Below are 25,471 nucleotides of genomic sequence, written 5' to 3'. Positions count from 1 at the left end.
TGGGATTGAGAATGTTCTCAGCACCACCTCCTATTTTTGACAGAAGTTATCCTCGGTGTAGGCTGCAAGTCTACCTGTATGTATATAGGTATTTTTTAAATAATTGACTGTATACCACTCCTACTCTGCATTCAAATACTCTGATACTTTAGATACTTACAGTTCATATTGGAAAAGTCTTGTGCTATTATAAAAAAAAATGCACAACTCTTATTTTTCTTTTCTTTCTTTGTTTTTTTTCCTAAACCTGATATAAATAATGACTTATCCTGTGTTGGCCTCTTTTTCTCAGGTCAAACCAGAGGAGAAGGCACCACCCCCAGTTCTTCCAAAACCACCAGAACAGCCAGCTCAGAAGCTGAAAAGATCAGTCCCACCACCCCAAACCCAAACTCAGCAGCAGAGCCAAGCCCAAATACAACCTCCAGCTCAGACACAGCCTCACACACATTCCCAGACATTAGTCCAACCCCAGCCTCATCTCTCAAAGGCTAGCGCAAGAGTCGCACCCACCTCTGCTGAGCCTGTGGAGAAACCTTGGGAGGCCATAAAGCCAGTGCAGCCCTGTGCAGAGTCTGGAAAATATCACGACTCCTATGGACCCACTCCTCCTGCCCCTCCTGTTCGCACTATGGAGAGCAAACTAGCCACAGCAGCACTCAGCCAGAGTGAAACCTCCTACCATATCCTGGGTGAAGGTCCTCCGCCTGGCCATATGGAGGATGCGCTCCCTCACCATCCTCTTTCTCCTCGTAAATCTTCCACGCACCAGCCAGCCTACCTGTACCACGCTAAAGGAGAACCCGTCCTAATTGATCCTCCAGGAGCTGCATACTACCACCAGAGGTCTGTAACTCTGGGCCCGCAGTCTATACCACACCACTACCAACCAGACAGTGTCCCTCCACACACCTATGTGTCAAAGTCTGAGCCTCAGATACCCTACAGTGCCCGAATAGATAACAGATACAGCACTTTAGGCCCCAGGTCCTACCATCACTCCATCAAGTCCAGAGGAAACCCCAGGAGTGTTTACCTAGCCCCAGGGCCTGGGCACCAGGGGTACAGTCATGACAGAACCCATGGCTATCCCACCATCCGCAGAGTGCACTCGCTCCATGTTCCTTCCAGCATTCGCTCAGTGCCCATCCAGAGGACTGAAGTTCCTCCAGATGACGACATGTTCTTCTACCACCGACCGGTGTACCAGTGCAAAGCCTACCAGCAGCCCCCACAGCAGTCCTCGCAGGCAGACTACCATGTTACCCAGCTGCAGCCTTACTTTGAGAATGGACGAGTCCAGTACCGCTACAGTCCATATTCTGGTTCAGGCCCATTGGAGGCGCCTTTCTATGACATCGACCCATACGGCACTATCAGAGTCAGGCACCTTCACTCCTACAGCGGCCGAGATGCAGGAACACTTCCTGGGCGTCCTGGTGGAAAGGCGACTGGGTATCACTACCTCACTCGCCACATTCTTCCTCCTGGGAAGGAGCACAGTTTTGTGAGCAGGGACATGCCCCCTGGGCATGGGAGCAAAGAAGTTGCTGCTTACTTATCCTGGGACCCAGAGGAGTCCGAAAGGTTGCGTATGCATTCTATCCGCAGGGAGAGCAGGGCCAGGCTTAAAGTTAAAGGCCCCGTCCTCTCTCAATATGACAACGTGGGCTTGTTCACACCAGCAGATATATCAGGCTATGAAACCCTGCACCTGCGCAGTAAATCTGACCCAGGCAAAGCTGTGCTGATACCGTCTGAGAGCAAAGACGGCCGCTACCTGCCCAGACAAATGGTGTCGGACCCTGAAGCCCTCATGTATATGGAGACTGACAAGCATGTCCAGGGCAGCGGAGTGGGTGACAAGCCTGATGCACTTTCCAAGCAAAGCAGCTCCAAGAAATGCCAGTCCTCTCACTCCCTCCCCTCTGCTCTGAGCCACAGTCTCTCTCATCAGCAGGAGAGCGGTCGGCACGAGGCCAAGTATGAGCCCGGAGATGACGGCAGCAGGTCTAAACACAAGAGGAACTTTCAGGCGCGTTACGAGTGTCCAGATTCTGACCACCACCAGAGCAAAGTGAAAACATCAAGCGGCTTTCACAGCACAGACGATCAGTCATCAGCCCCCAGGGAACAAATCGGCCGCTCCAAACCCGAGCGATCGCACAGCGTCCGAGAGCAGCACTACAGCCAGGCCAAAGCAGACCTAGACAGAGACTACTCGTGTCAGAAACACAGCACGAAAGCAGTGCAGTCCCACTATGACAACTTGGACGATTACCACCCAGTACCTCAGCCTCATGCCCCTGTTCAAAAACATGGAGCGTCCAGCTCCTACCCAGCCCCAGGATTTCCAGTGAGCCACAACAACAGAGCTTACTCCACAGCTCTAGGTCAGGGGGCCTTTATCCAGACTAGCCTGGCCATGCAGAGGCCCGAGACAGAGATTCATACAGAGTGAAGCATTTAGGGGGAGGTGTAAAATAATCTTAAGCTGTGTAGAAGAAAGACTCTGAGCTATGGTTGAGCAGCCTCTGCAGGACAGTGGACTGATGTATCACCAATATTTTTGCTTCTCTGTATTTTTAAAGAATTGTAAAGAATATTGTAAGACTTTTTACAGAAAGTCCTGAATGTATACCTGAAATTATTGTCCATGAGGTCTTGTTGTTGTGATTGATTGAGACAGTAGCCGGTCATAAATGTATAATGATATGAAAGACGTGAGGTACTTTTAATAGGAACCACAAAAATGTAAATTATATATACTATATATACAAATAGAAACACTCATAAAAAGGGATTTTAGTTTGGTTTTTGTTTTTTTTATATGGTGTGTCGCTGGGTATGAGCATCAACTGGGACTAAGGTTTGCATTTTAGAAATGCATGCACTCTATCTCTTACAGAACAGTTCTGTGTACTTCTCTATCCATTGCGTTCTCTCTGGATGTCACAGCACAAGTCGTTTCAGGAGGAGGATACGTGTAGGTCGACGCAGGGCCTCCTGCTAATACGACAGAAGCAGCGTGTCCATGTTTGTTTTGAAGAATCTGAGCAGGAGGTTAGATGAGGACCTGCAGCCGGGTACTTTGAGTTAATGTAGTGCTTGTCAATGTCTTTATTTTCTCTGACTGTGCCATTTTTACGTAACTTTGTTATAAACTGATTACAATGACTTCTAATGGAATGTGTTGGTACTCGTGTTCTTCATTAGAAGAGGGACCAAATGACTCGGCACAGTTCTTGCACATATGGGATAAAGATGGGAACGTGGATGAATGCCTGTTGTAGCACCAGAACTGTAAGGGGTTGTTTTTCTTGTCCCACCCCCCAATCAGATTGATGGTACTTTCTGTGCTAACTGAATAAAGCTGGAAACAATGTCCTTCTGAACAATGTGGGGACGAACACATTGTTGCTGCTTTGTTGGGAAAAACTTGGATGAGCCTTAAATTTTGTTCCTGCAATCCATACATTTTATTTTTCCTGTCATAATACATAAATGCATGATGATTCTCGATATGTCAAGGTTGAAGGATTATTTTGATTTTTGTGGGTTATTTAGTTTCGTATCACCTTGATGGTTCTTTTTTTTTTCTTCTTCTAAGGATATGTGGGACAATTTTCTTTTCGGGCTGGAAGTCAATGTATAGTACATTCATTTGGTATTATACTATAAGCCCTTTCGGGGTAAGCATAATGGATGGATTACAATATGTTTCAACTATGTCCAAATCCAGGTTGTACTCTGTAACTGTTTAACTTCTATATCGCTTGCAGGTTCTGCTCCTCTTGCCTTATGTAAAGCCTCTACCTTTTCAGATGGGGCGTTGATGTAAGGCATTATGTACTTGAATGTGAAAACACTCGTCTCAAAATAGAAGTTATCTACAGTTAGATATGAAATAAATAAAACTGTTCAGGAAGAGATAGAATCCATGGCTTTTGTGTGGATCTGAATGTTTCTTGAAAACAGAATCGCAGATATCAGAAGTCGTTTTGTTTCCCAGCATCTTGTTACGAGTGTATCTTAAATTAGTGACGTCACTAGAGTGATGACTGATGCTTTGAGCAAATAAAGAGTTTGAATATAAAGACCGACCGTCGACAAATTTAAAGTCTCCACACTTATATGCTGATGAATACAGGTGGTATTTTCAAAGTCCACATGTAGTCGTGTGAGTCAGCCTTTCCCCGTCTCTCTGAAAAAGATAAATAAAAACGTTCATGACGCACCGCATTCATAGCATCGCAGCCGCATCTTCTAATGTAGTCTAAGTCTAGTGTTAAAAGAGACTCCCGTCTCTCCTACAGTTTGCCTTGCTCAGGATGTTGAACACCAATTCCTGCTGACAGACCATTGCTGCAAGAAACATGACTGTTTTCTCCATGTACCCAATTATTTACTACATGATTGAAATAAGTTATTACAGTAAAAAGTAGGTGTGACAAAACATCGCAGTTAGCTGAAATGAAAAACTATACTTTTGACAAAAATAAAACAATATTGTGTTCCCTATAATTAAATGTAATTTAGTCTTTATTGGTTCAACTACATTTACACACACAGCTTACCTGATGAGGCTTTGATGGACAGGTGGGATGTCTACATGACTTTGAGTCAAATGAAACTAAACTGAACTATAATAACTTTGATGTAAATGCGCTGTGATGGACTTCTTTTCAGAGCAACACGACTTACTGAATAGCAGAGTGTTGGTGGCTTTATGCAGCTCTGCAGTTGGAGACCCGGCTCAGTAACTTTACATGGTCTGGACTTTGTGGCTGAGTTGCTCTGGTTTCTTAAGTTTGCAAAAACACCAGTTACAACTGATGGTGGAATATATCGCAAGGAACATTTTGGAACAGTAGCATCTTATTGCAGGACCATGCTCAAATTACATTCAGTGCTTTGGAACGACCCATCTGTTCCCAAATGTTTATAAAGCCAGAATGCATGGATATGTCCTTTTGTTTTATACACATGGTGCAACGGGACTGAAAACAACTGAAGATTCACAGGCATTGACCAGTTATTTGGTCCATTTCCCCCTCCTGTGGATGAAGCACAAATCTCTGGGGTAAGCTGTTATTTGAAAAGGAAATGCTTGCTGCAGGAGAATCAAGAGAATGCAACGTAATCCCTGGTTCAGCTGTGATGATGTAAGATGACCAGAATGCCATATGTATTTTAAAATGACAGCTCCACAAACCTCACGGCTTTCTCAATTTGACCAACAGGGGGATCTAAAATGCATAAGAATATTAATTCCTTTCCAGAGGAACATTTATGAAAACATAAAGCATATATAATGAATCAGCTTTTTAAAAAATGAGTGTAATTGTCTTACCCCAACTTTGGTACAACGTCTAATGCTTAAAAGTGACCAACATGAAGGAGAATGTGTTGAAATCATACCACCACCACAAGAACAGAAACTCTCAGGTTTGGCAAGAGAACTGCAGAGTTTGGAGTTGTGCTTGTACTTAGTTTTCCCTCCTGTTTCATATACTGATCAGAAACCTCGTGTAAAAAAGACAATTACAGTAGGACTGATATGATGACACAGCTGTCATGTTTGTCATCTAAATTCAGTTTCTCGTTTGAACTTATAACGGAGATCCATAATTACTAAAACAGACAAGTAATATTTTTTCATTTCGGTTAGCGCACTTACATTATATTTTTTAGCATGATAAAGAGAAATATTTTTCCTTTAGACTTGAATGTATTTTTTAATTAATCTGGACTAATTTATGTTGCGAATAACAAATATTTGGTTTGTTCTAAAAGTGTTATCCATTTCCTTCTCCTTTCCCTACTGTTCGAAGTCAAAGTGTGCCTTATTCCCTGATATTTATCATATTCTCTCATTGGTTTTGTGTTTTACATTTCTTAACACACGATGTTGAGGCAAAGCGTTAAAAAAAAAAGTCGAAAACGTAATTATTTTATGATTTTCTTGATCTAGTGTTTTCTACATCGTTGGAGTTTGAAGGAGAAAACTTGAGGAAATGAAGTTAGATTGTTTACAAATGTTACCATTGCATTGTGGGAGACAGATGATTGACACGGGCGCCATTTTGCTCCCGCTCGCTCTGCTTCCATTGTGTGAGAGATAGTAAATATCTGACACTGCCAGACAACCAGAACACACTTCTATCCTTGCGAAGAAAAGAGACAAAATTCACCCCCGGTAAGTAAAAAATTCCTTAATTATTTCTTAACTAAGAACAATAGTCACCATTTGGTGAAGAAAATAGAGTAGATAAACTTATTTTTTTGCTTTAATATCGTGTTTTTTCGATGGTGTTGTGAAAAGAGAAAGCAGCTTCCCCAGGCAGAGAAAAACGGCTCAGTACTTCCACTGCCGAAATATCTAGTCCACTTTCAGCGGCGATTTCTACCTCGCTTTTTCGCTTTAAAATACCTCTACTTCATCCGTCTTTGACTGTTTTTCGATACGCTCACTTGTCTACTACGATTTGTTAATGCTCTTGTGAGCACACATTTTCTGTTTTGGTGGGAAAATGTCAAAGTTTACATCCCGCTCGTTGCCTGTGTATTGGTAGGTTCGTTTCGGTCTGCGGCCATAATCTTGCGGTATGAGGCGGAGTTAACAATACTTGTCCCGCCCTAAAATACTCCTGGCTGAAACATCATTGGTTTGGGTGTACAGTGGAGCCACAGCTGATTGGTGGGATTCAGAGTGACGGCCTGTTGAAGGTTGTGATTGGCTAAATTGGGATCCCACAGTCTCTAGATTGGCTAAAGTCTTTGTGTTTGTGCAGCGGCCAAACCCGGGGGAAAAGTTTTATCAGGAGGTCCAAAAGGACTTAAGAACCAAGTATTTATAACATGTTTAATTATAAATCCGTTAATAATTGATACAAAAATATTAAAAACTCAAAATGCAGAATTACTTGATAACAAATAAAACGAACTGGTAAAAGGGGGGAAGTTGTATGTTTTAATTACTTATATATATTTCAGAGCTGCTGCACTGAATATTAGAAACTTTAATTAATTTAGTTATTTATCTGAGTTCAAGGCCACTAGCTTAGCAGGATCATTTGTCCAGTGTAAAACGATTAATGTCATGATGAAGTGAATAGAAACAGATACATTGTTTGGGGTTTTTTGTATTCGGTCAGGTGATACTCTGTCGTAATGGCTCGTACCAAGCAGACTGCTCGTAAGTCCACTGGAGGAAAGGCTCCTCGTAAGCAGCTGGCCACCAAGGCTGCCCGCAAGAGCGCCCCTTCCACAGGTGGTGTCAAAAAGCCCCATCGTTACAGGTAACATTCATTTTGAGTCACATTAATTGCTCCTTATCATATCAGAAGTTTAATTAGCAATCCTTACCCTGCAAATTCTGCTCGGAGCCACAAAAAGTATTTTAATTAGGGAGACTCAGCCTTAACTGTCAACATTATTGACAGGTGTAAAAAATAAATAAATAAATGATTGTACTGAGCTTGAGGTCATGCGTTTCAGGCCTGGTACGGTGGCTCTGAGAGAGATCCGTCGATACCAGAAGTCCACTGAGCTTCTGATCCGTAAGCTGCCCTTCCAGCGCCTGGTGAGGGAGATTGCTCAGGACTTCAAGACTGACCTACGTTTCCAGAGCGCTGCCATTGGAGCTCTGCAGGTGAAGCCACACTGCTATGTTGGATGTGGGAAGGAGGCCCATGCTGTTAACAGTTTGTTTTTTTGCTAGTAGAAGCTTTGACATCACTTGCCTTATTCTTCTAAATTTGTTTGATTAGGGTTTTTTTTTCCCAAACTGTTTTTTAGCACTTAGTACGATTAGCGGCACTAATTTTTGATTCATCAATGTGTCTCTGTGGAGAGGTTTCCAAATGTTCGGTCCATGAGTTTAACTTGTAATGTGAACACTGAAGGGTATCAGCATATTATATACAAGTCTGTCTTAAATAGTCCTTTGTTATGACTTTTAAAGGGCTGTTAGAGAATTATGTGCTTTCAGCTGTCGATATTTAAGGACTACACTTAAACCAATGCAGCAGATCAAAGTTTAGGTTCTTTTCTCTTATATTAAAACATTAATATGTACTGCTAATGTTGTTTGTGTTTGTCCCCTGCAGGAGGCTAGTGAGGCGTACCTGGTGGGTCTGTTTGAGGACACTAACCTGTGTGCCATCCATGCCAAGCGTGTCACTATTATGCCCAAAGACATCCAGCTGGCACGCCGCATCCGTGGAGAGCGCGCTTAGATGGCCTCCCTGATGTTTCATCTCTGTCCTATTTTTCTTTACCCATCCCTGCCTTTACTCGTTCATTTTACTCCATCCACCCACCTCCACCCGTCCCTATTCCATTCTCTCCCCAGCCTACCCAGCTTCTCGGTAGACTTTAGAGTAATCTTGATTATGAAGAGATAGAAATATGTTGAAGTCTGATCAATTTGTAATTTTTTTTGTCTTCACCAAATGTTTTAGGGTACCTTCTTCGTGCATGTAAAGGGTTGGCAGATCAGATGCACATGTGCACACATAGGCAAACATGCATCCCTGGGTTTGGGAGCTACTTCAAATCTGAAAGCCCATCAGTAAGCTCACCTGGAGTTGAGCAGGTGCAGTTTTTGTGGCAAACGGAGCCAAAGCAGAGGGACAAGGCCGAGGGGTTAGTCTGCTTAAGGGGAGCCGCAACTTCCACAGCAGGGTGCTATTAAAACTAGTCCCGAGGCCTCCGCCCCCTCTGAACATCCTCCTGCTCAGTGCGTCCTTCTGCACCCCGACTCTCCTGTTGCTCTGCAGCTGTAGCTTTTCAGTGCACCTCCGTCACCTGTGAAACCTGCTCGTTTGTTTGTGTGCTCCTGTGAAAACTGATCTTCCAAACCAGCTGTGCTCAAACAAAAATCTCTTGGTTTCTTAAGAATATTATTGTTGTGGATATGGTGTCTATTTTTTTTTTTACACATCTAATTCATAGAGGAGCATCTCCCCCTTTACCACTTATACAGTTATCAAAATAGGAGTAAAAAAGCAATTAATAGTATCAACATTATCATTTAGGGTCTTTTTGTTTGCAGTGATTTGTTATAGAAAATCAGGAAGGGCTTCTCCATTTTCCAAGGAAACTTCAATTCTAATGGCAGCCACGAGGGGGCGGGGTCTCACCGTCTCCTCTTCTGTTCACTGTAGATTAGTCGTCACATTCAGCCTCCATCTCTCTCTGTCACCACAGATTAGCATTATACTTGTCACACCAGTATGAATTGACATAGTGAACCTCTGCATGTTTAGGGTCTGTGTGTCTCCTGCAGTTTCTCTACACCTGAGCATATAATCTGTCCCTTATCAAAATTTGGGATGCACAGTATAACCTCATACTTTTTTCTTTTATATTTTTCTTATTCCTTGAGATTTTCAGACGTATAAATAAGCTGATCTTTGTATTTTCCAAATTTCTCATATTATGGTGGTAATAAATAGATGTTAAAACACATGGATGGGAGTTTGTGTGTCATGTTTGCGTTACGTATGCTTCAGTTCAATCTGAACAGAAAGCTGTGCTGTTTATCAGTGCAGAGAAGCCGAACTTCCACATGGGGGAGACCTTAAACAAATAAGGATTTAACGGCCAGCAAACTCGTCAATAAAAGAGTCCATAAACATAAGTGACCCCCGTATCACACATGTTCAAAGAAAAAGTAGAAAAAATGCTGCCAGAACATCGTACAGAGCCTCTAATGGGGACAGGGTTGTTTTCACAAGCAAAATATTTAGTAACTGAATTTTGTGTAGTAAAAAATGATGTATTTACATAAAAGTATTTTCACCACTGAAATCACTCACCACGTGTGGCAAATGAATACAGGTGAGAGGTGTGAAAGAAATGTTATTATTGGACATACAAAACTATGCAGGTCACAGTTTGGCATTTAGCATGTTAAGGTCTGAATGTGCCTGTGAACTATTTCAGTGGAGTCCAGTTTTTTCCCACTGCAAGCATAGAAGGAATCTGAAGTTTACTCGATTAAAAAATGAACTCTTTAAGCTGCTTGTCTGCTCCTCAGTTTCAGTGGGAATGCTTGTATAGATGAGCATAAGAGATTCATGTATATAAATAAATAAATAATAGGCAAAATACAAACAAAAACTTTGAGAATTACCTCCCACTGGTGTCACCTACTTTGTTAATATTTTTAACTGTTGCATTTTGTTTGTTTGTGCTAGTTTGTCCCACAGAAACCTGCAAAGCTTGTAACGTTAGGGTGAGTCCTTTCTTTATTTCACAAAAGACAGACTTTACAATAAAACATGACAATGCTGTGCAGCTCCACATAAAGTAGGACACCTGGTCCCTCTGTTGTCAGCATGAAGCTGTAAACATTCATTCTTTGAATCTCCACTGGAGAAAATCTACATGTATACAGAGGGAACGCAATCCACGCTTCCCGACGCATGTTTCTACTGTATATCCTGACCATTTACTATTTCCTTCCCTCCCATATCTGGTGTATTTGGAATAAAATATTCCCATTTACTCTCATCTACTTCATATTTAATTATAGTTTTATTCTTCTAAGTTTCTTCTCAGAATATGATAATATAAAAATATTTACTGAACATAAAAATGATTTGTTTATTATAGTAAATTAATCTAAAAAGAGGTGGAATTCAAGTAAATTTAATACCGCCTCAAAATCTATAGATATTGAAAAACTAGATCCTCAGTTACTGAAAAGTTCTAGAAAAATTTGTAAGTGAACATCTTTATAAGGTACTGGAGAAAGAGATTTCAGTTTCATTTTACTTAATGTATTTTATGAGTATTAATATTATGCTTTAACAGAGAAAGCACATCTAAAAGCACTAAAACTGAGCAACTCTGTCCCAAACGCTGAGCAATACACTCTCTGGATCATCTCGAAACCTGGGTTTGAATTAAAAGATCCCTGGATAAGCTAATGGCTGCCTTTTCTGCAGACAGAGATAACACTTGCGTCCGTGTTGTCTATGGTTTTTGTGGCGTTCCTCGGGGCTCGGTTCGCTTTTATTTTCAGTGACATGCTGCTACTCAGCCAGATCTTTGATAGTGTTCCCCACCAATGCTATGGAAATGACACCGTTAGAGTCCTCACTGCTATCCAAAAGCAACATCGATTATCTTAAATTCTTGAGTGATGCCAACATTTTATAAACTTCCCTGAAAACAAATCTGATGTGTTGGTTATGAGTAGAGTTTCTTATATCACCTCTGCCCACAGTCAGCTTGGTTCATGGACCAAAGACACCAAGCAGACTGATAAAACCATGGAGATGTTTTTAAATCTGACCTCTGTTTTGAAGTTAAAAAACTTCGGATATAAAATAATAATGATATTAATAATCATCATCATCATCTTTTTTTTTTTTTTTTAACTTTTAGCTGTGTTGTATTTTCTCCACTCTATTAAAACAACTGAGTTAAGCCTAGTTTAGTCCGCGCACCAACTGGAAATGAAGGTACATCGGCTGACCTCTAGGCTCTAGATATTTAACATTTAGTTTCTGTTATGTTTTTAACCTGTAACGTTTACTTGTAATAACACTTGAACTTCTTGATTAGGTTTCTTTCTTCTTCAGAGCCTGAAGCTTTCCTTTGCAGACTGTCTGTGGTGTTTTAGCTTTCCCGTATTCACCTTCCTCAAGGTCTGCTCAGTGCCGTCCATCCCCCATCACATCTGCTCCTCTGTGGGATTACAGCGCAAATGTCTATCTGAAACACTCTGTGCTGAGGGGGGAGATTACAAGTGCACTGCACCGTCCAAGAGAGGTTAACCAATCAGGGCATGCAGATGCAGGGATTAACCAATTGCACCACAGAGAGGGAGGGCAGAGGGATTAAACAGAGCACAGAGTGGGATTAGGTCAGTGTCGAGTGCAGAAAAATGCTTTGAAATGTCCGTTGCTACCCGCTCACTACTCTCGCTGCGCTACATTTTCATAGTCAAGGGCTGTGATCAGATCATTTGCATGGCAACAAAAACTGGTATTACTTATTACTGTAAATATCAGAATGGCATCAGAAATGTGTCATCAAACCTTTTACACTAGTGTGGCTGACATGAACAGTTTTTGTGATACTCAGCTTAAATGGCAAACTGTTCCATTTTTGGGTAAAAACATGGAATTTATTTAAAACATTTGACCAAACCTACTGCAACACACAAACTGCACCTATGTGATGTCAGCGGTAAGTTAGTGTTGCAGTAATCATGTTGGGACTGTCAGAGAAGCGGTGAAAGAAGTGGAACCGCTCAGCTGATAGTGAGCTAACACAATTAATGAAACAACTGTAAGCAAAAAGCACTTTATTAAACTGCACTGTGGTCAGTGAGACAGCTGTTTTTGGGAGATGTGCATGAAAACAGAGATGCAGCTAAACTGAAAAGGCTTTAAGAGAGAAAACAGCCAGAGGTGGAGGAAAAAGTAATACTGCAAAGCTGATGGGAGAGAATAGACAGAAAAGATGGAGGGAAACAGGAGAAAGAGGGGAATGGAAGTGGAAGAAGAGGCTGAGGTAGGTGACAGACAGAGGGAGGTAGGGCAATAATCCTAACTAATTCACTTAGGGCATTGCTGAAGGGATTCTAAGAGGATTGGAACGCTCCCAGAATCAGATAAGCTAAAATAACCAAGATGGAACAGTGAGAGCCATGCAGGCCTTATGACAAACATGGCGGCTCCAGAGCCCACTGCTACAACATGGCCACTTTACATCCAGCATCCACTTCACACTGACCCCTAACTGTGTCTTCCAAATCCGCTAAAGCTACACTTTCAAACTGGAACTCATCCCAAAGATCATCAGTGCGCAAACATGTAAAGAATAGATCACTTTAATGTGTCACATTTAAAACAGAAAATCTATTTTTTTCTCCATCAAACAGATCAAGATGATGACACTAAAGATGAACACTGTAATACTTAACACGAAAGCTAAAAAAGATCTAAATGCAGTCAAATTAGATATTCAAATGGAACTTCAAATAATAATATTAATAATAATAATAAATAGCTCAAAATAAAGTAACCCTGAAGGAGGACCTACAGGAGCTCCTCCAGGACAAAAAGCTCTCCTTTCACTCTATGCAAATGGAACACAAAGTGTGTGTGTGTGTGTGTGTGTGTGTGTGTGTGTGTGTGTGTGTGTGTGTGTGTGTGTGTGTGTGTGTGTGTGTGTGTGTGTGTGCGAGAGAAAGAGATAGCTTGTGTTGTTTCTCCAGTCTTTTCCTTCAAACTGTTTAAAGGCGTTTGTTCTCTTATTTAAGATAACACGAAGAAGAAAACAGACATGATTTGCAGTCAGGCAGCATCGATGACACTCATTCATTTGTTCATCTCCAAAGCTTTTAAATCAAATGCATTTCCTACAGAAAATCTTACAAATGACAAACTGAGAAATCAATGTTAAGTCCTCTGGGAGAACTGCTTTGCCCTATCTTACATGGGATTCACTGATGCACGTGGCATGTTGACACCCTTTCTAGAGAACCTGGAACTTCCAGGAGTTTTGGTCCTTGTGATCCAGGCAATCCATTGTGGTGAAGCCCAGCTTCCAGGCCTGCTGGTCCTTGTAGTCCAGGCAGTCGACAGAGGTGAAGCCCAGGGAAGAGGCAGTGCTGTAGCCCTGTGAAGACAGAGATGCTGGGGACTGGCTTAAGGAGCCCCCCATAGAGGGCACAGCAATGGGGCTGAGAGCACCTCCGGTGCCTGACAACTGTGAATGCATGGGGGACAGATAGGCGCTGCAGTCCAGGCCAGTGAAGTAGGAGGTTGTGCTAGCATAGCCCTGGGTGTAGGCTGACGGCTGGCCATAGCTCATAGGGTAAGGTGAGGGCCGCTGCATGCAGGGCGCCGAGGAGGAGGCCAAGGGGTCTGGCAGGGGTGAGATGGCTGGGCTCCAAATGGACACGGCAGTGTTTCCGGTGCTGGAGCTCGGGGCCAGGCTGGGGCCAGAATGGGCTGAGGAGGGGCTGAATGAGCCAGATGGGTTAGGAATGGGATCAGGAGCGCTAGGCTCCTGCGCTGGCGAGGCCTTCTTTTTGGGAGGCCGGGGCTTGGACTGGCCGCTGCTCTGCTGCTGCTGCTGGCGGCACTTGGCACGGCGGTTTTTAAACCAAACCTGAGGTCACCAAAACAAAATAGATTCAACATGTTACCAGTCATGCAGACATGTCATAACGTATTAATAATCAGAGGTTTGGGTTACAGAGGCATAGACATAGACTTCTATGCAGAAGTTCATAACACAGCTCACTATGAGGAACCCACAAGGCCTGAACACAGTGGCCTCCATCTTGGCAGTAGCCTACTTCTCCAGTACCTGGACACGTGACTCAGGCAGGTTGATCTTGAGGGCCACCTCCTCCCTCATGAAGATGTCTGGGTAGCGGGTCTTTGAGAAGAGCGCCTCCAGGATGTCCAGCTGTGTGCGGGTGAAGGTGGTGCGCTCCCTGCGCTGCTTCCTGGGAGTGGCTGAAAGAAATGACATAGAGAGGGGATTATCGTGCTAACATCAACAGAGGGGCGGCATGAATTATGAGTCTTTATGTGAGTGATTTGAATCATCTTTGTAGAAAAAGAACACAACAAGCGCTCAAGTGATTCTTTGGACAGTTTTATTTTCCAGCTATGTGCGTGGATGACAACAAATACTAAAAAGTATTAATAGAAATATCTCAGTATTATGCCATGCCAGTTGTTAATATGTTTTCCCCAGAAAAAAGACAAAAAATAAATAGAATAAGTCTCAAAATGAAGTATCATAGTCAGAGGTTGTTAGAGGAGTTCACTTTACTTTGAAAAGCAGAAACGGCGACTTTTTATTTCATAAAATAGGATTTCCATTAAAAGTGCTGAGTCTACCCTTCATGGTGCATAGAGCCAACTGCCTTGTTGTATTTGCAGAAGAACAAGAATTATTACAAATATTTTATATATTAGAATTTCTAATATATAAAATACCAATCTGAGCGTTAATGAAGCCGCTAAGAAACGTTAACAACAACAATCTATGTTCATCTGAATTCAGAACTAATAGTTTTCCATTTAATTAAAAAATAAATCTCACGTATAAATTTATCCACAGAGCCGCATAATGTGGAAGTTTAAAGACCGACGGACAAAATATCTCTTACTACAGAGTTCTTCCGAAATATTTTTATTATTATTATTATTATTATTTTATTCAGTCCAGCGTAATAATTAGAGACTATATTCAGCATCAGTCACTGACAGAAAAAGAATGTTTTCGTTTGCTAAAGCATCGAAACCCGCGCGTTTTACGCACCATTCTGACAAACGTGATTCTAGAAACTGTGAGGACAGAAATGCGTATTTTTTGTTTTTTCCTATAAAAGTTCAAACTTACGTGGATAAGCGACGGTTGTATGAAGCACATCCATTCCAGGGGCAGGCACGTTTAACCCGTTCATGGTGTAATGGGGTTGCTTTATGTAGGACATCATCCTTACAGCAGCCTTTTAAGTCCTCTCGCTGACTTGTAGGTCGGACACGCAACGCAGCAGCCGTGGCCCCCTCAGAGCTCAGCCGGGGCAACAAGTCGGTGCGTCCGAGGCCAGGCGCTGAACGGATAAGCGGGGCGCGCAGGAGTTCACAAGACAAGCGTCAAAGTGCTTTTTTCTTCTTTCTCTTTCCTTTTTTCTTAAACTGCTCTTTCAGCTGTAACCGACTGTCAGCTGAGCTGGGCAGCACACCGCAGAGCAGCGAGCATCCGGACCGCCTCTCTGTCCAACTTCACACAGTCAAAGTCACACAGGTGAAGTGGCCTTCGGATGCCTTTGCGCCTTGGTGAGGTCGCTCTACTGAGTTTCTTTACCGGCGCACACTGCTAATTAGAGGGAGCAAGTGTCTCCAACAAACCCCTCCCACACACACACACACACACACACACACACACACACACACACACACACACACACACACACACGCACGCACACATATACACAGAGGCAGGCACGCGCAATACTTTGCCTGAACAATTTATTCTAACCTGAACACATACAAAGAAAGTCCTCCAAGTATAAATAATATAGATATCTCCCCCAAACTTCTAATCTACCATATTAAATATATAATTTTCAGTCTGATTGTATATTTTAAACATACGGTCCACAATCCGAACCTGTGTAGTTTATCAAAATAAAAAATAATTTCTAGAATAAAAACTATGATGCCTACAAGAAGTTAGTTCCCACAGATCACGTTCAGTCATTTTCCCTCCCTGATCAGTGAACCTGCTGCACATCTGCAACACTTCATGGATTCACAGATTATATCTATCTGCAAAGCAGCTGTATTAACACACACACACACACACACACACACACACACACGCACACACACACACGCACACACAAACACCCAGATGCACAAAAGCGATGAAGCTCATTTGATTTATCATAATATGCTTTATCTCAAAAGTAAGTATCTTATCTCCAGATAAAGAGAGGAAAGACAGAGCAATCCGTTCAGTGGCGGTGCGGGATGGAACAACAGCAGCAGCACTGCAGGGGTGTGAATTGGATGGGTCAGCAGGTAAACTGAACCAAAAAAGGTAAGAGAAGAAGATGCGCTGGAAGGAGAGGAGAGAGCGCACAACAGAGAACTCAGAGCTGCTGCACCTGAAGGAGGCACCTCGGGTTTACATGGGAATGGATTAAAAACACACAGTTGGGGTCGCGTTAGTCCCAAACTGTTCTTGTGGAGCAGGTTGTTGCCAGTGATGAAAGAATCATCCTCAGGAGTGAGTGTATCATACTGTACATGTGTGACTGACAGGCACCTTTACAGGCTTATAGGGTTCTGGCTTCGACGAGCTTTGTTGTTGTTTTATTAGATTGTTAAATCATGACTTATTAAAGACTAATGTTTTACTTTTAGCTATGTAATCGTTCTGTTTTATTTTCTTTTAGGGCGTTGGTGTTGTTGAATAGTGATGTTCTTTTTATTAAACACTGCTAATCTTTTCGGACTGATTTATTTTTGTTTAAAATAAAAGTGGTGTTCAAACACTGCCCGCTTGATGATTGAAATGTGCTCTCTGTTCATCAGTGGGACAGCTCTTCCTACGGCTGCAACAACAAATAGGGAAATAGGGAAGAGGACTGAGCTGGTTTAATCCCTACCCTTCCCCCCAAAACAGGACTTACAGAGACATTTTCAGAGTGAATCAAGTGAGCCAACGTTTACATTTGCAACTGAACATTTTCTGATTTGTGTGCTGAACGAGGCCTTAAAGCTCAGAAAGATGGTAAAGAAGACAGAGACCAGGTATCCAGGTGGATGGAAGGCGGGGAGAAAAGACCCACATGCAGATGGATGGGTGGATGGAGGGGAAGTGAGAGGAAAAGCAGGTGAAGGGGCAGGGGGTGGGGGAGGCTCCGGTCCTCGTCCCAACTGACACACTGCTGCAGTTAATCCAGATTAGAGTGTCTAAAACAGGTCGGCTAAATCTGCAGGCCAGCCAGCAATACAGAGACTGCTGTCAGGACCAATCACTCACCCTGCACACACACACACACGCACACACGCACACATTTTAGTAATCTCCTCTGTGCAAACCAGGTGCCACCAGCAGCTCCACACAGAATGCCATTAAACAGCCCACCAGCCCCCGCCCCCAACTACCAGCCAAGTTGGGACTCACACCCGTTGGAGCAGAGTACTGTCAGAGACATTTGTCTCACTCAGTTCTTTCGTGGTTGCACATTAATTTCATTCTGTTTAATTTTAATTATATAGTGCAACTATGAAAGTAAATATCTAAAGATAAGATGAGACCTTGCAGCAAGAAAAAAAAATAGAAACATAGAAACCCAATGATAGAGATTTTAATCCTGATAATAGGGAATTACACTTATCTAAGTTGGAAGTAAGAAATCATCATCCTGACATGGGATGTGTTTTAAACTCAACAAGAACAGGTGGACTCAAAAATGCAGAATGACGAGATTAAGGTCAATTTTCCCTGATTTTATTAATAAGAGATGTGTCCCTACAGGATGTGGTGACACGACGCAACAGACAGTAGTCAGAGATGGTAGTTTACAAAGATGGGGTTTTTAGGCAAGGCTACTTGTGTCCAAGAGGAAGGGGAGGCACAAGTGAGTACTGGGAATGACTACAAGTGAGTGAATTTGAATGTGCTACCATGAATATAGTTTAACTGATTTGTGCCATCTGGCTTCATAGATAAGTATAACTCATCTGTACACCAGGGGAAATGTCTTCTGTGTGTTCTAATTATAAAACGTTCTACTAACTGCCTAAGAGAAACATGTACAATAAGAAAGATGTTGGTCCCAGCACAGAACCCTGTGGAACTCCATGACTCACTGCTAAGACTAATTAATTAAAATTTGAATTTAAATAAATAAATAAATACTAAATGTAAAGGTGTGAGCTTTAACCTTTTTAATTTATATTAAAAACACTATCCCTTATCTCATCATATCATATCTTAACTGTGTTAATAATTCAACAAAAAAATCCTTCTGTCATTATTAGATGTTGTCACTTATATTATAATTTATTGACACTATCCCATAGATGTTGAAGAAAATGGATTTATGTTCTTTACATGGAAGTTTCTTACTGACACATCATTTGGCTCTTGACTTCCAGCTGTTTTCCTCTTTTGTCTGTTAGTCTTTTTCATATCAACTTTGATTTTCTTTTTTACTTGAGCCACAGTTTTTGCTGTTTTTTATTTTTTCTATTTATTTTTAATCACTCTGACTTTGGAAAGCTGTGTCTCTTATTGCTTCTTCTGACGACCTCAGAACCTATTATTTAATTTTCTGCAGTCAGACTTTGTTGCCTTAAACGTTCAGGCATTAAACGTTCAGGCCTGTCTCTTACAACATGGTTACCTGAATATAAACATGATTCCTAATATAGGGGTGGGGTATTAGATTATATGGAAACTGCAGAAAGACTGTTGGTTCAAATGATTCTGATTTATTAATATATGCTATTTTGGGGTTTAAAACAATGATGAGATGCTTTGGCATAACCTAAAATAGTCCAACGGGCCATTCATGTGCAAAAAGTGTCCAGTTTAGCTGAATCAGACCAGTACTGTAAATTCCAAAAGATGGTACAATGGGCTGTGAGGTCAGGTCCTTGATCAATAACATGCAAATTGTCATAACCACTGATCAACAACCACTGATCAAGGTAAACTGATCATTGATTAAAGCCCACTGATCAATGGCCATGAGTCCCATTCACAGAGAGTTGGGGAATGGCTGCAATCACAGCATTGTCAGATGGTGACAGATGTACCCTTAGGCCCCCTCCTCGATTCAGAGATCGTCTTTCCCTTTTCACGTAATTTGCCTCCTTGACTCTGCGCTCAAACCAGCGTTCCTCCCTGTCCAGGATGTTACATCCTCGTCATTGAAAGAGTGTCCACTGGCCTGTAGGTGTAAATAAACTGCAGAGTCCTGGCCTGACGAGGTAGCTCTTCTGTGTTGTGCCATCCACTTCACCAGAGATTGTTTGGTTTCCCCGATGTATAAATCCTGGCAATCCTCCTGGCACTTAACAGCGTACACTATGTTACTATGTTTGTGTCAGGGGACCCGATCCTTGGGGTGGAGCCCCAAGGATTTGGGGTTTAAAAGCCACGGAGATGCGGTGTTTAGAAAAAAATGTGTCTCAACTGTTCCGATATTCCTGACACGTACAGGTTCACTACTAGTTTTCGCAGCGGTTGTCCTTCTCTCCTGGATCGGCTGGAGCTTTCTTTAGGCACCTTCCCAGCTTTGACAAATGTCCAGCTGGGATAACCACATTTACTCAGGGCCTTCTTGATGTGATGTTCTTCTGGTGTTCGCTCTGTGTTGTAGCGTCCTGATGACACCCAGTTTATGCTCCAGTGGATGATGAGAGTCAAACCTTAAATACTGATCCGTATGCGTAGGTTTACGGTGCACATCAATTTTTAAATCTCCCCAATTTCTGCTGGAAATCTCACAGTCTATGGAAGCCAACCTGCCACTTTTCATATCCTCCTGGTGAATTTGAGGTGTTGGTCCACTGAGCTGAGCTGGTTTCAGTCATGCAAATGTCCTGTTTATATGATTGGGGAAACCTGCAGTTAGCTGAGACTGAAGAAGTTGAAACGTTTCTCCCACTGAAAACACTACGGCCAGATGAACAGAATCAACCTTTTGAGATTTACTTACCTGGATGATTGAGCAAGAATCAAGACAAAGCAATACTGTAAAGAATTATTTTAGTTCGTTTTATTATTTCTGTCTAGTATTAAAATTTATTTGAAAATCTGAATCATGTAAGTGTGACAAATATGCAAGAAAACAAAGAAAGAAATCAGAAAGGGTTTTTTTCACAACGCAGTATATGCAGGATTGAAACATTGACTTCATTTGTTGATTTGCTATCTGTGTATAGATTATATTCAAAGTAGAAAGAATCAAGCTTGAGTCAGTAGTTATCTACACAAGCTGTTTTATTTTATTTGTACACAGTCACAGTTTGTCCAATTTGGCAACACTATCAAAGTTAAGTGTGTTTAACTCATAAAACACGTCTGACATGCAGTCCCATACTTCTGCAGAAAATTGTGTTGTATGTCATCCTGTCAAGCTGAAGTTTGCATCCACATTTCTATAGATTTATATATTTATTGAAGACTCTGAAGGAATTTATGTAGATGTTATCAGTTTATTTTTGTTGTTTTTGTTTATTTTTACCATGACAACAGACGTGTTTACAGATATGGAAAATAAATAAATGAGCTGCACAAATCTATTTCTTTTTTAAATTAAATGTGTAATTTGGTCACTATCTCCTGACCTGATCTTTCACAGTAACAAGAATAAACTTGAGGCCTCTGACTATCAACACTGACATCTAATCTGTTCAACTCTGAGATGAGGTTATGATTCAAGTCAGATTTGTAGAAATTCACTTATAGGACTGAACTGTTGCTGGCGTAGAGACAAAAACAGACAAAGAGAGAGAAATCTAGCATATTCATTTATCAGTGAGAGCGCGCTTCTTACATACAGTTACAACAGCTTAAATTTTAGCCGCTGTCTCTTTTTCCTTTTCTACACCTAAACTGAGGAATACTCACCCTCTGAAACAGGAAACTGCAGTGCAAGGTCATTTAACCAGCTAAAATTTCCAATGAAATAATGAACAAATACTTCAAATGAAGTAAAATCCCAGCCTGAAGAATCGAGCACAGTGAAGTCAGCATATATCATACTGGACAAAGCTGTGGTAAGAACAAAACAGGATTAGAAAATCAAAAATACACCTCAGACAAAAGGTTTCTGACTGTACATCTTGTTACTGGACTAATTACTTATTATCATGTTTCATATTATTCACCGCACACTTGGTTTAAGGTAAGACAGGTATCATGATAACCAGGTGTTGGCATAATGATAAGATTGGTAATATAATTAGTAATCTTAACGATGCGATCACTAAATATCAAACTCTATTCTAAAAGATTTTCTTTTGCAGTCTCAGCCCATTCATCATTTAGTAAACTTTCCATCCCAGTAATACACATTTTGTTTCCTCAAATCCCACCAAATACCTTTTAAGGGGATTGACATCTAGAGACTGAAACAACCCCTCAAACTGTTCCTGGATTGGATTGATTTGCTCCTTGGGTTGACCCGGGCGTATGTTTGGGATTATAGCCTCCACAGAAAGGTTGGTTATTACCAAGCTACTGTTTACACACTGAGAGCATCCCATTCTTCTTCAAAGAGCTCCGGCATTTCACGGTATCAGCTGCAAGGGTCAAATCTAGGCGCTCTAACAGTAAAACACAGTGACAACAGGATAAATTGTATCTGACTGCTGGAATTGTCTAAATCAGACTCCCAGAACTACACTGGGCATTCTGGGATGTTCAAGTTGATGTTTGTGTGATTTTTTCCATGTATAATGGGTTCCGACAAGACTTTTTGAACATTAATTCATTGTTTATTTGTTTTCTTGGTCTGTACTGATGCTTTTGTTCCTGTCTCCAGCAAGTGCATCTGCAGCTGTTTGGAACATAGACAGTTTTTTGATATTTTGCTTACCTGATGTTTTCTGACGTTTTCATTCTCCTTGGAGAAACTGTACTCTTTGGCTGTTTAAACAAATATATATATAAAGATTGTGAATTGTCAGAAAACCTTGAATGTGTATATACTGGATACACATATTCTATATTATACTGTAGTATAACATTATATAATAAGCTCAAGTTATTCATGTCCAGTTGTTTACAAATCCACACCTACTATCCATCGCCTGCTCTGGTCACTCTGTTTACATGACTTTGGTCATTTTGTTTAAGCTCAGTCAGTACATTGCTGTGCTAATATGGCACAAAGCAATTTAACATTCATTGTACATTTTCAGTTTTTTAATTTAAAATTTCTATTTTTTTATTTAAAGTGACTTATTGTTTTTAATGTTTTGCACAGTCAAGGAGCAGTGCGGGACACATTTTACTGTGTGTTGTATGACTATGCATGTGACAAATAAAGACTCTTGGAATCCCACATAATGTTGGTGGAATCAAAGTAACATCTCTCACGCTAATCTTATCTGATTTTTACTGCACTAAAACTTCTTAAATTATGTTTAAAAAGATCAAAGTAAACAAAATGAAAACACGATACTGTCCCCTTAAAAGTACATACAGTACTGCCCATAGAGTGAGCTGCCTTGGAGAGGTTTGTGCTCTCAGAGTGCTTCTTGTTCCTTCATGTTTTTATTGTTAATCTCTTCTGGTTTTTGCTTTGTCTGCATATTTAACACAAATGGTTTGTTAATTTATATTTATATTGGTGATGCTTATTAATAGTTTGTCCAGGTACTGTGCATGAAAGTCACTATTATAACCAAATCCAATAAGTGATAAATCACACAGTGATGGTAAACCTGATTAACACGTTTTACATTCCATATAAAACTACAGCCATAAGAAACATCCTATGCAAGGTACACGTCTCCCTCTGTGTGTGTGTGTGTGTGTGTGTGTGTGTGTAATGACTCAGGAGTTGCACTGTGAGGTGAGGTATGTCACAGTGAAGGATGAGTGATTACAGTGGACAGTAATCCTGCAGGTGGATTAGCAGGTGGCATTAGGAGAAGTGGGGGTGTAGCACATTGCCACCTCTGAACCATCACAACATAGAGCAGCAGCATGAGGGACCTCACCTCCATCTGCTTCACCTCAACACAACGTGCACAGGACACTGTAACACATACTGTCCAAGGATCTGACAACAAAGACAAAGGTCACTGAGGATTCCTTTTTCTGGGTTTCTCCATTTAGATTGAAATCAAACCGAGCAACCAAACTTAGAACTGAAATAAAACCAATATAAGTCAGTAAGGCATTCATCTGTAGATGCAGTGATTCTACTCTCCCATATGACCCTTTAACAGGGACGGTCCAGTGTATTGATGTCAGTTACCCACAGATATACTGAACTATTACTTTCCAAGCATTTCTAAGTCCTAAGTGCTTGTGATCCATATTAGAAAGTTTAAAGTTGTCCACAGCTTGGAAACGACACATTTCACTGCATGTTGTACTCTGTATGATTGTGTGTGTGACCAATAAAGCTTGTTTCTTCTTCTTTGTCTTCTTCTAAAAGATTGTTCATCGTTGTAATGATATGAAGACTTTCAAAGGAATTTCAAATGTTACAACAAAGCGTCCCCAGGTAACCCTTTGTATTTGTTCTAGCCAGTGAGGTAAAGTTGGTGAGCGCAACAAAGCATTTCATAAAATGTTGAATTTGCGGTGTAATACCTTTTCTGAACTTCTGTCCGTTTCTCCTTAAATAATGATTTAAGGAGAAACAAATAAATAAAAATAATACTGAAACTCATGAAAGGGATCATTGCTAAGCACCAAACAACAAAATGAACAAATTCACTGTGAAAAAAGCTAATGCCAAACTGAACTGAAATCTAAACTTAAAAACAAAATAAAGATTCAAACTAATTAAATATGAAGCTTTAATAACGTGGGTTTGTGCAAAGCAGTTTGTTATTGATGCTGCTGCACAGATGCAGCTTATAACCTCTGGATAGCCTGCTTTCTTATGGATAAGGTGAAAAATCGCCCGAGAAGTCAGTGCCTTAAAAACAGACGGTCTGATGTTTTGGTTGGTCTAATCTAATATTTCAAGAAATAATTGAAGAAATAGTTTTCAGTTGAATCAGTGACTTCTCATCCTTCAGTCGCTCAAACAAATGTGATTACAGATCAGGCAAGAACAAACTAATCTGCACTTCATCTTCATCTAAACTAATTGATTAAAAGTAATAATTAATAAATGAATTATTGATTAATAATTCTCATGTGTGTCTACTATATACACAGCCTTCTTCTTCCACTCAATTCTCAGTGAAATGCTTTGACCTACCTGGGCTGGTTTGTTAAAATTTCTACATTAGAAAAGCACAATGCTGGAGGACTTTATATGGTTTGAACAAATAACAATTTTGCTTTAAATAACTCAGGAGACTTTGACCTGCCGTTTAGTCTTCTCTACATTCCTCAGGAGTAAATGAGATCGGGAGGAGGACGATAGATAGATACCCCGTTGTTCTTGTTTTTTTAAAAAAAAAAAAACTATTGTGCTAACCTTTACTGAACACATAACCTGATCTGCAGCAGGCTGTGTTCCGAGTTAGGGTTTAAAGTCTGCTGGAAGTCCCCTTTTCACTTATTCTGTTATTTACAGCATGTTTTAGGTGCATTAGCGAGTCTCTGATGGGGAATACGAGTTATATGCACGAATTGTATAGCTGTACCTTTCTAACTTGACTGGGTGAAGTGCGGAAATGTGCATGCATTAAATCGGTGATGCAGAAAATATCGGCATGATTCTAATCTGCTGTTGAGTATATTTTAGACTGCAGCTCACAGCGCACAGGTCACACTAAAAATACATGTTCTGTCCATCAATCAAATCATTTTCACTTTGATCTGCAGGTAAACTAAATGAGATGTGGGAACCACATCTCATTTATTATGCTGTGAGACAATATCCTTAAATGTTTAGAGCTCTAATGTTCACCCTCCGCCTTAGAAATGATCAGAAAGCCTGTTTTAGCAGAGCAAGTTGTTCCTTCGTTGTGTACTCCTTGGGACAGACCCGAGCCGCACGCCTGGATAACACACAGACAACCATTCACGCCTAGAGCCAATTCAGAATCACAAGTTAACCTAAACCCACGCGTGTTTTTGGATTGTAGGAGGAAGCAGAACCCACTGCCTGGATTTGAGCAGAGGTCAGTGCTAATCACCGCACTACACATCTCTGGAATTTCTTCATCTGCATGAGTGAGTTAGCTCTGACCTCTGGTGGTTGACCATCAATGTATTCATGCAACTAATTGTTTTGTTGCAGCAATCATTAATTAAACAC

The 25,471-nt window shown here is 41.1% G+C and overlaps 3 protein-coding genes across 6 annotated transcripts in view; 2 read left to right on the top strand and 1 right to left on the bottom strand.

Annotated features, from left to right (window-relative positions):
• Nucleotides 1-3,941, top strand: part of arhgap32b (Rho GTPase activating protein 32b) — a 114,866-nt gene extending 110,925 nt beyond the window's left edge. For all 4 annotated transcript variants that reach the window (XM_084941537.1, XM_084941536.1, XM_084941535.1 and 1 more), the window contains one exon: nucleotides 293-3,941. In XM_084941537.1, coding sequence (XP_084797663.1) covers nucleotides 293-2,461 — 2,169 coding nt within the window. In that variant the 3' untranslated portion in view covers nucleotides 2,462-3,941. The remainder of the gene's footprint in view (nucleotides 1-292) is intronic.
• A 2,127-nt stretch (nucleotides 3,942-6,068) lies between these two features.
• On the top strand, nucleotides 6,069-9,474 carry h3f3c (H3 histone, family 3C). The gene is made up of 4 exons (XM_084941539.1): nucleotides 6,069-6,199; nucleotides 7,158-7,301; nucleotides 7,501-7,654; nucleotides 8,112-9,474. The coding sequence occupies exons 2-4, from the start codon at nucleotides 7,174-7,176 to the stop codon at nucleotides 8,238-8,240; spliced, it is 411 nt and encodes a 136-aa protein (XP_084797665.1). The 5' UTR covers nucleotides 6,069-6,199; nucleotides 7,158-7,173; the 3' UTR covers nucleotides 8,241-9,474.
• Nucleotides 9,475-11,431: 1,957 nt separating this feature from the next.
• crx (cone-rod homeobox) lies at nucleotides 11,432-15,868 on the bottom strand. Its single transcript, XM_084941551.1, has 3 exons — nucleotides 15,388-15,868; nucleotides 14,341-14,492; nucleotides 11,432-14,139 (listed from the first exon to the last, which is right to left on the bottom strand). The coding sequence occupies exons 1-3, from the start codon at nucleotides 15,482-15,484 to the stop codon at nucleotides 13,501-13,503; spliced, it is 888 nt and encodes a 295-aa protein (XP_084797677.1). The 5' UTR covers nucleotides 15,485-15,868; the 3' UTR covers nucleotides 11,432-13,500.
• Between the last annotated feature and the right edge of the window lie 9,603 nt (nucleotides 15,869-25,471).

Source organism: Perissodus microlepis, chromosome 10 (assembly GCF_051167445.1).
Source record: "Perissodus microlepis isolate ML-2025 ecotype Zambia chromosome 10, ASM5116744v1, whole genome shotgun sequence".
NCBI lineage: Eukaryota > Metazoa > Chordata > Actinopteri > Cichliformes > Cichlidae > Perissodus > Perissodus microlepis.
This window is presented reverse-complemented; position numbering and strand designations above follow the sequence as displayed.

Coding starts and splice junctions, on each gene's coding strand:
- h3f3c (XM_084941539.1), top strand. CDS start 7,174: ATGGCTCGTACCAAGCAGACTGCTCGTAAGTCCACTGGAGGAAAGGCT. Junction 7,302..7,500: donor AAAAAGCCCCATCGTTACAG/GTAACATTCATT, acceptor CATGCGTTTCAG/GCCTGGTACGGTGGCTCTGA. Junction 7,655..8,111: donor CTGCCATTGGAGCTCTGCAG/GTGAAGCCACAC, acceptor TGTCCCCTGCAG/GAGGCTAGTGAGGCGTACCT.
- crx (XM_084941551.1), bottom strand. CDS start 15,484: ATGATGTCCTACATAAAGCAACCCCATTACACCATGAACGGGTTAAAC. Junction 14,493..15,387: donor TACAACCGTCGCTTATCCAC/GTAAGTTTGAAC, acceptor CATTTCTTTCAG/CCACTCCCAGGAAGCAGCGC. Junction 14,140..14,340: donor TGCCTGAGTCACGTGTCCAG/GTACTGGAGAAG, acceptor TGGTGACCTCAG/GTTTGGTTTAAAAACCGCCG.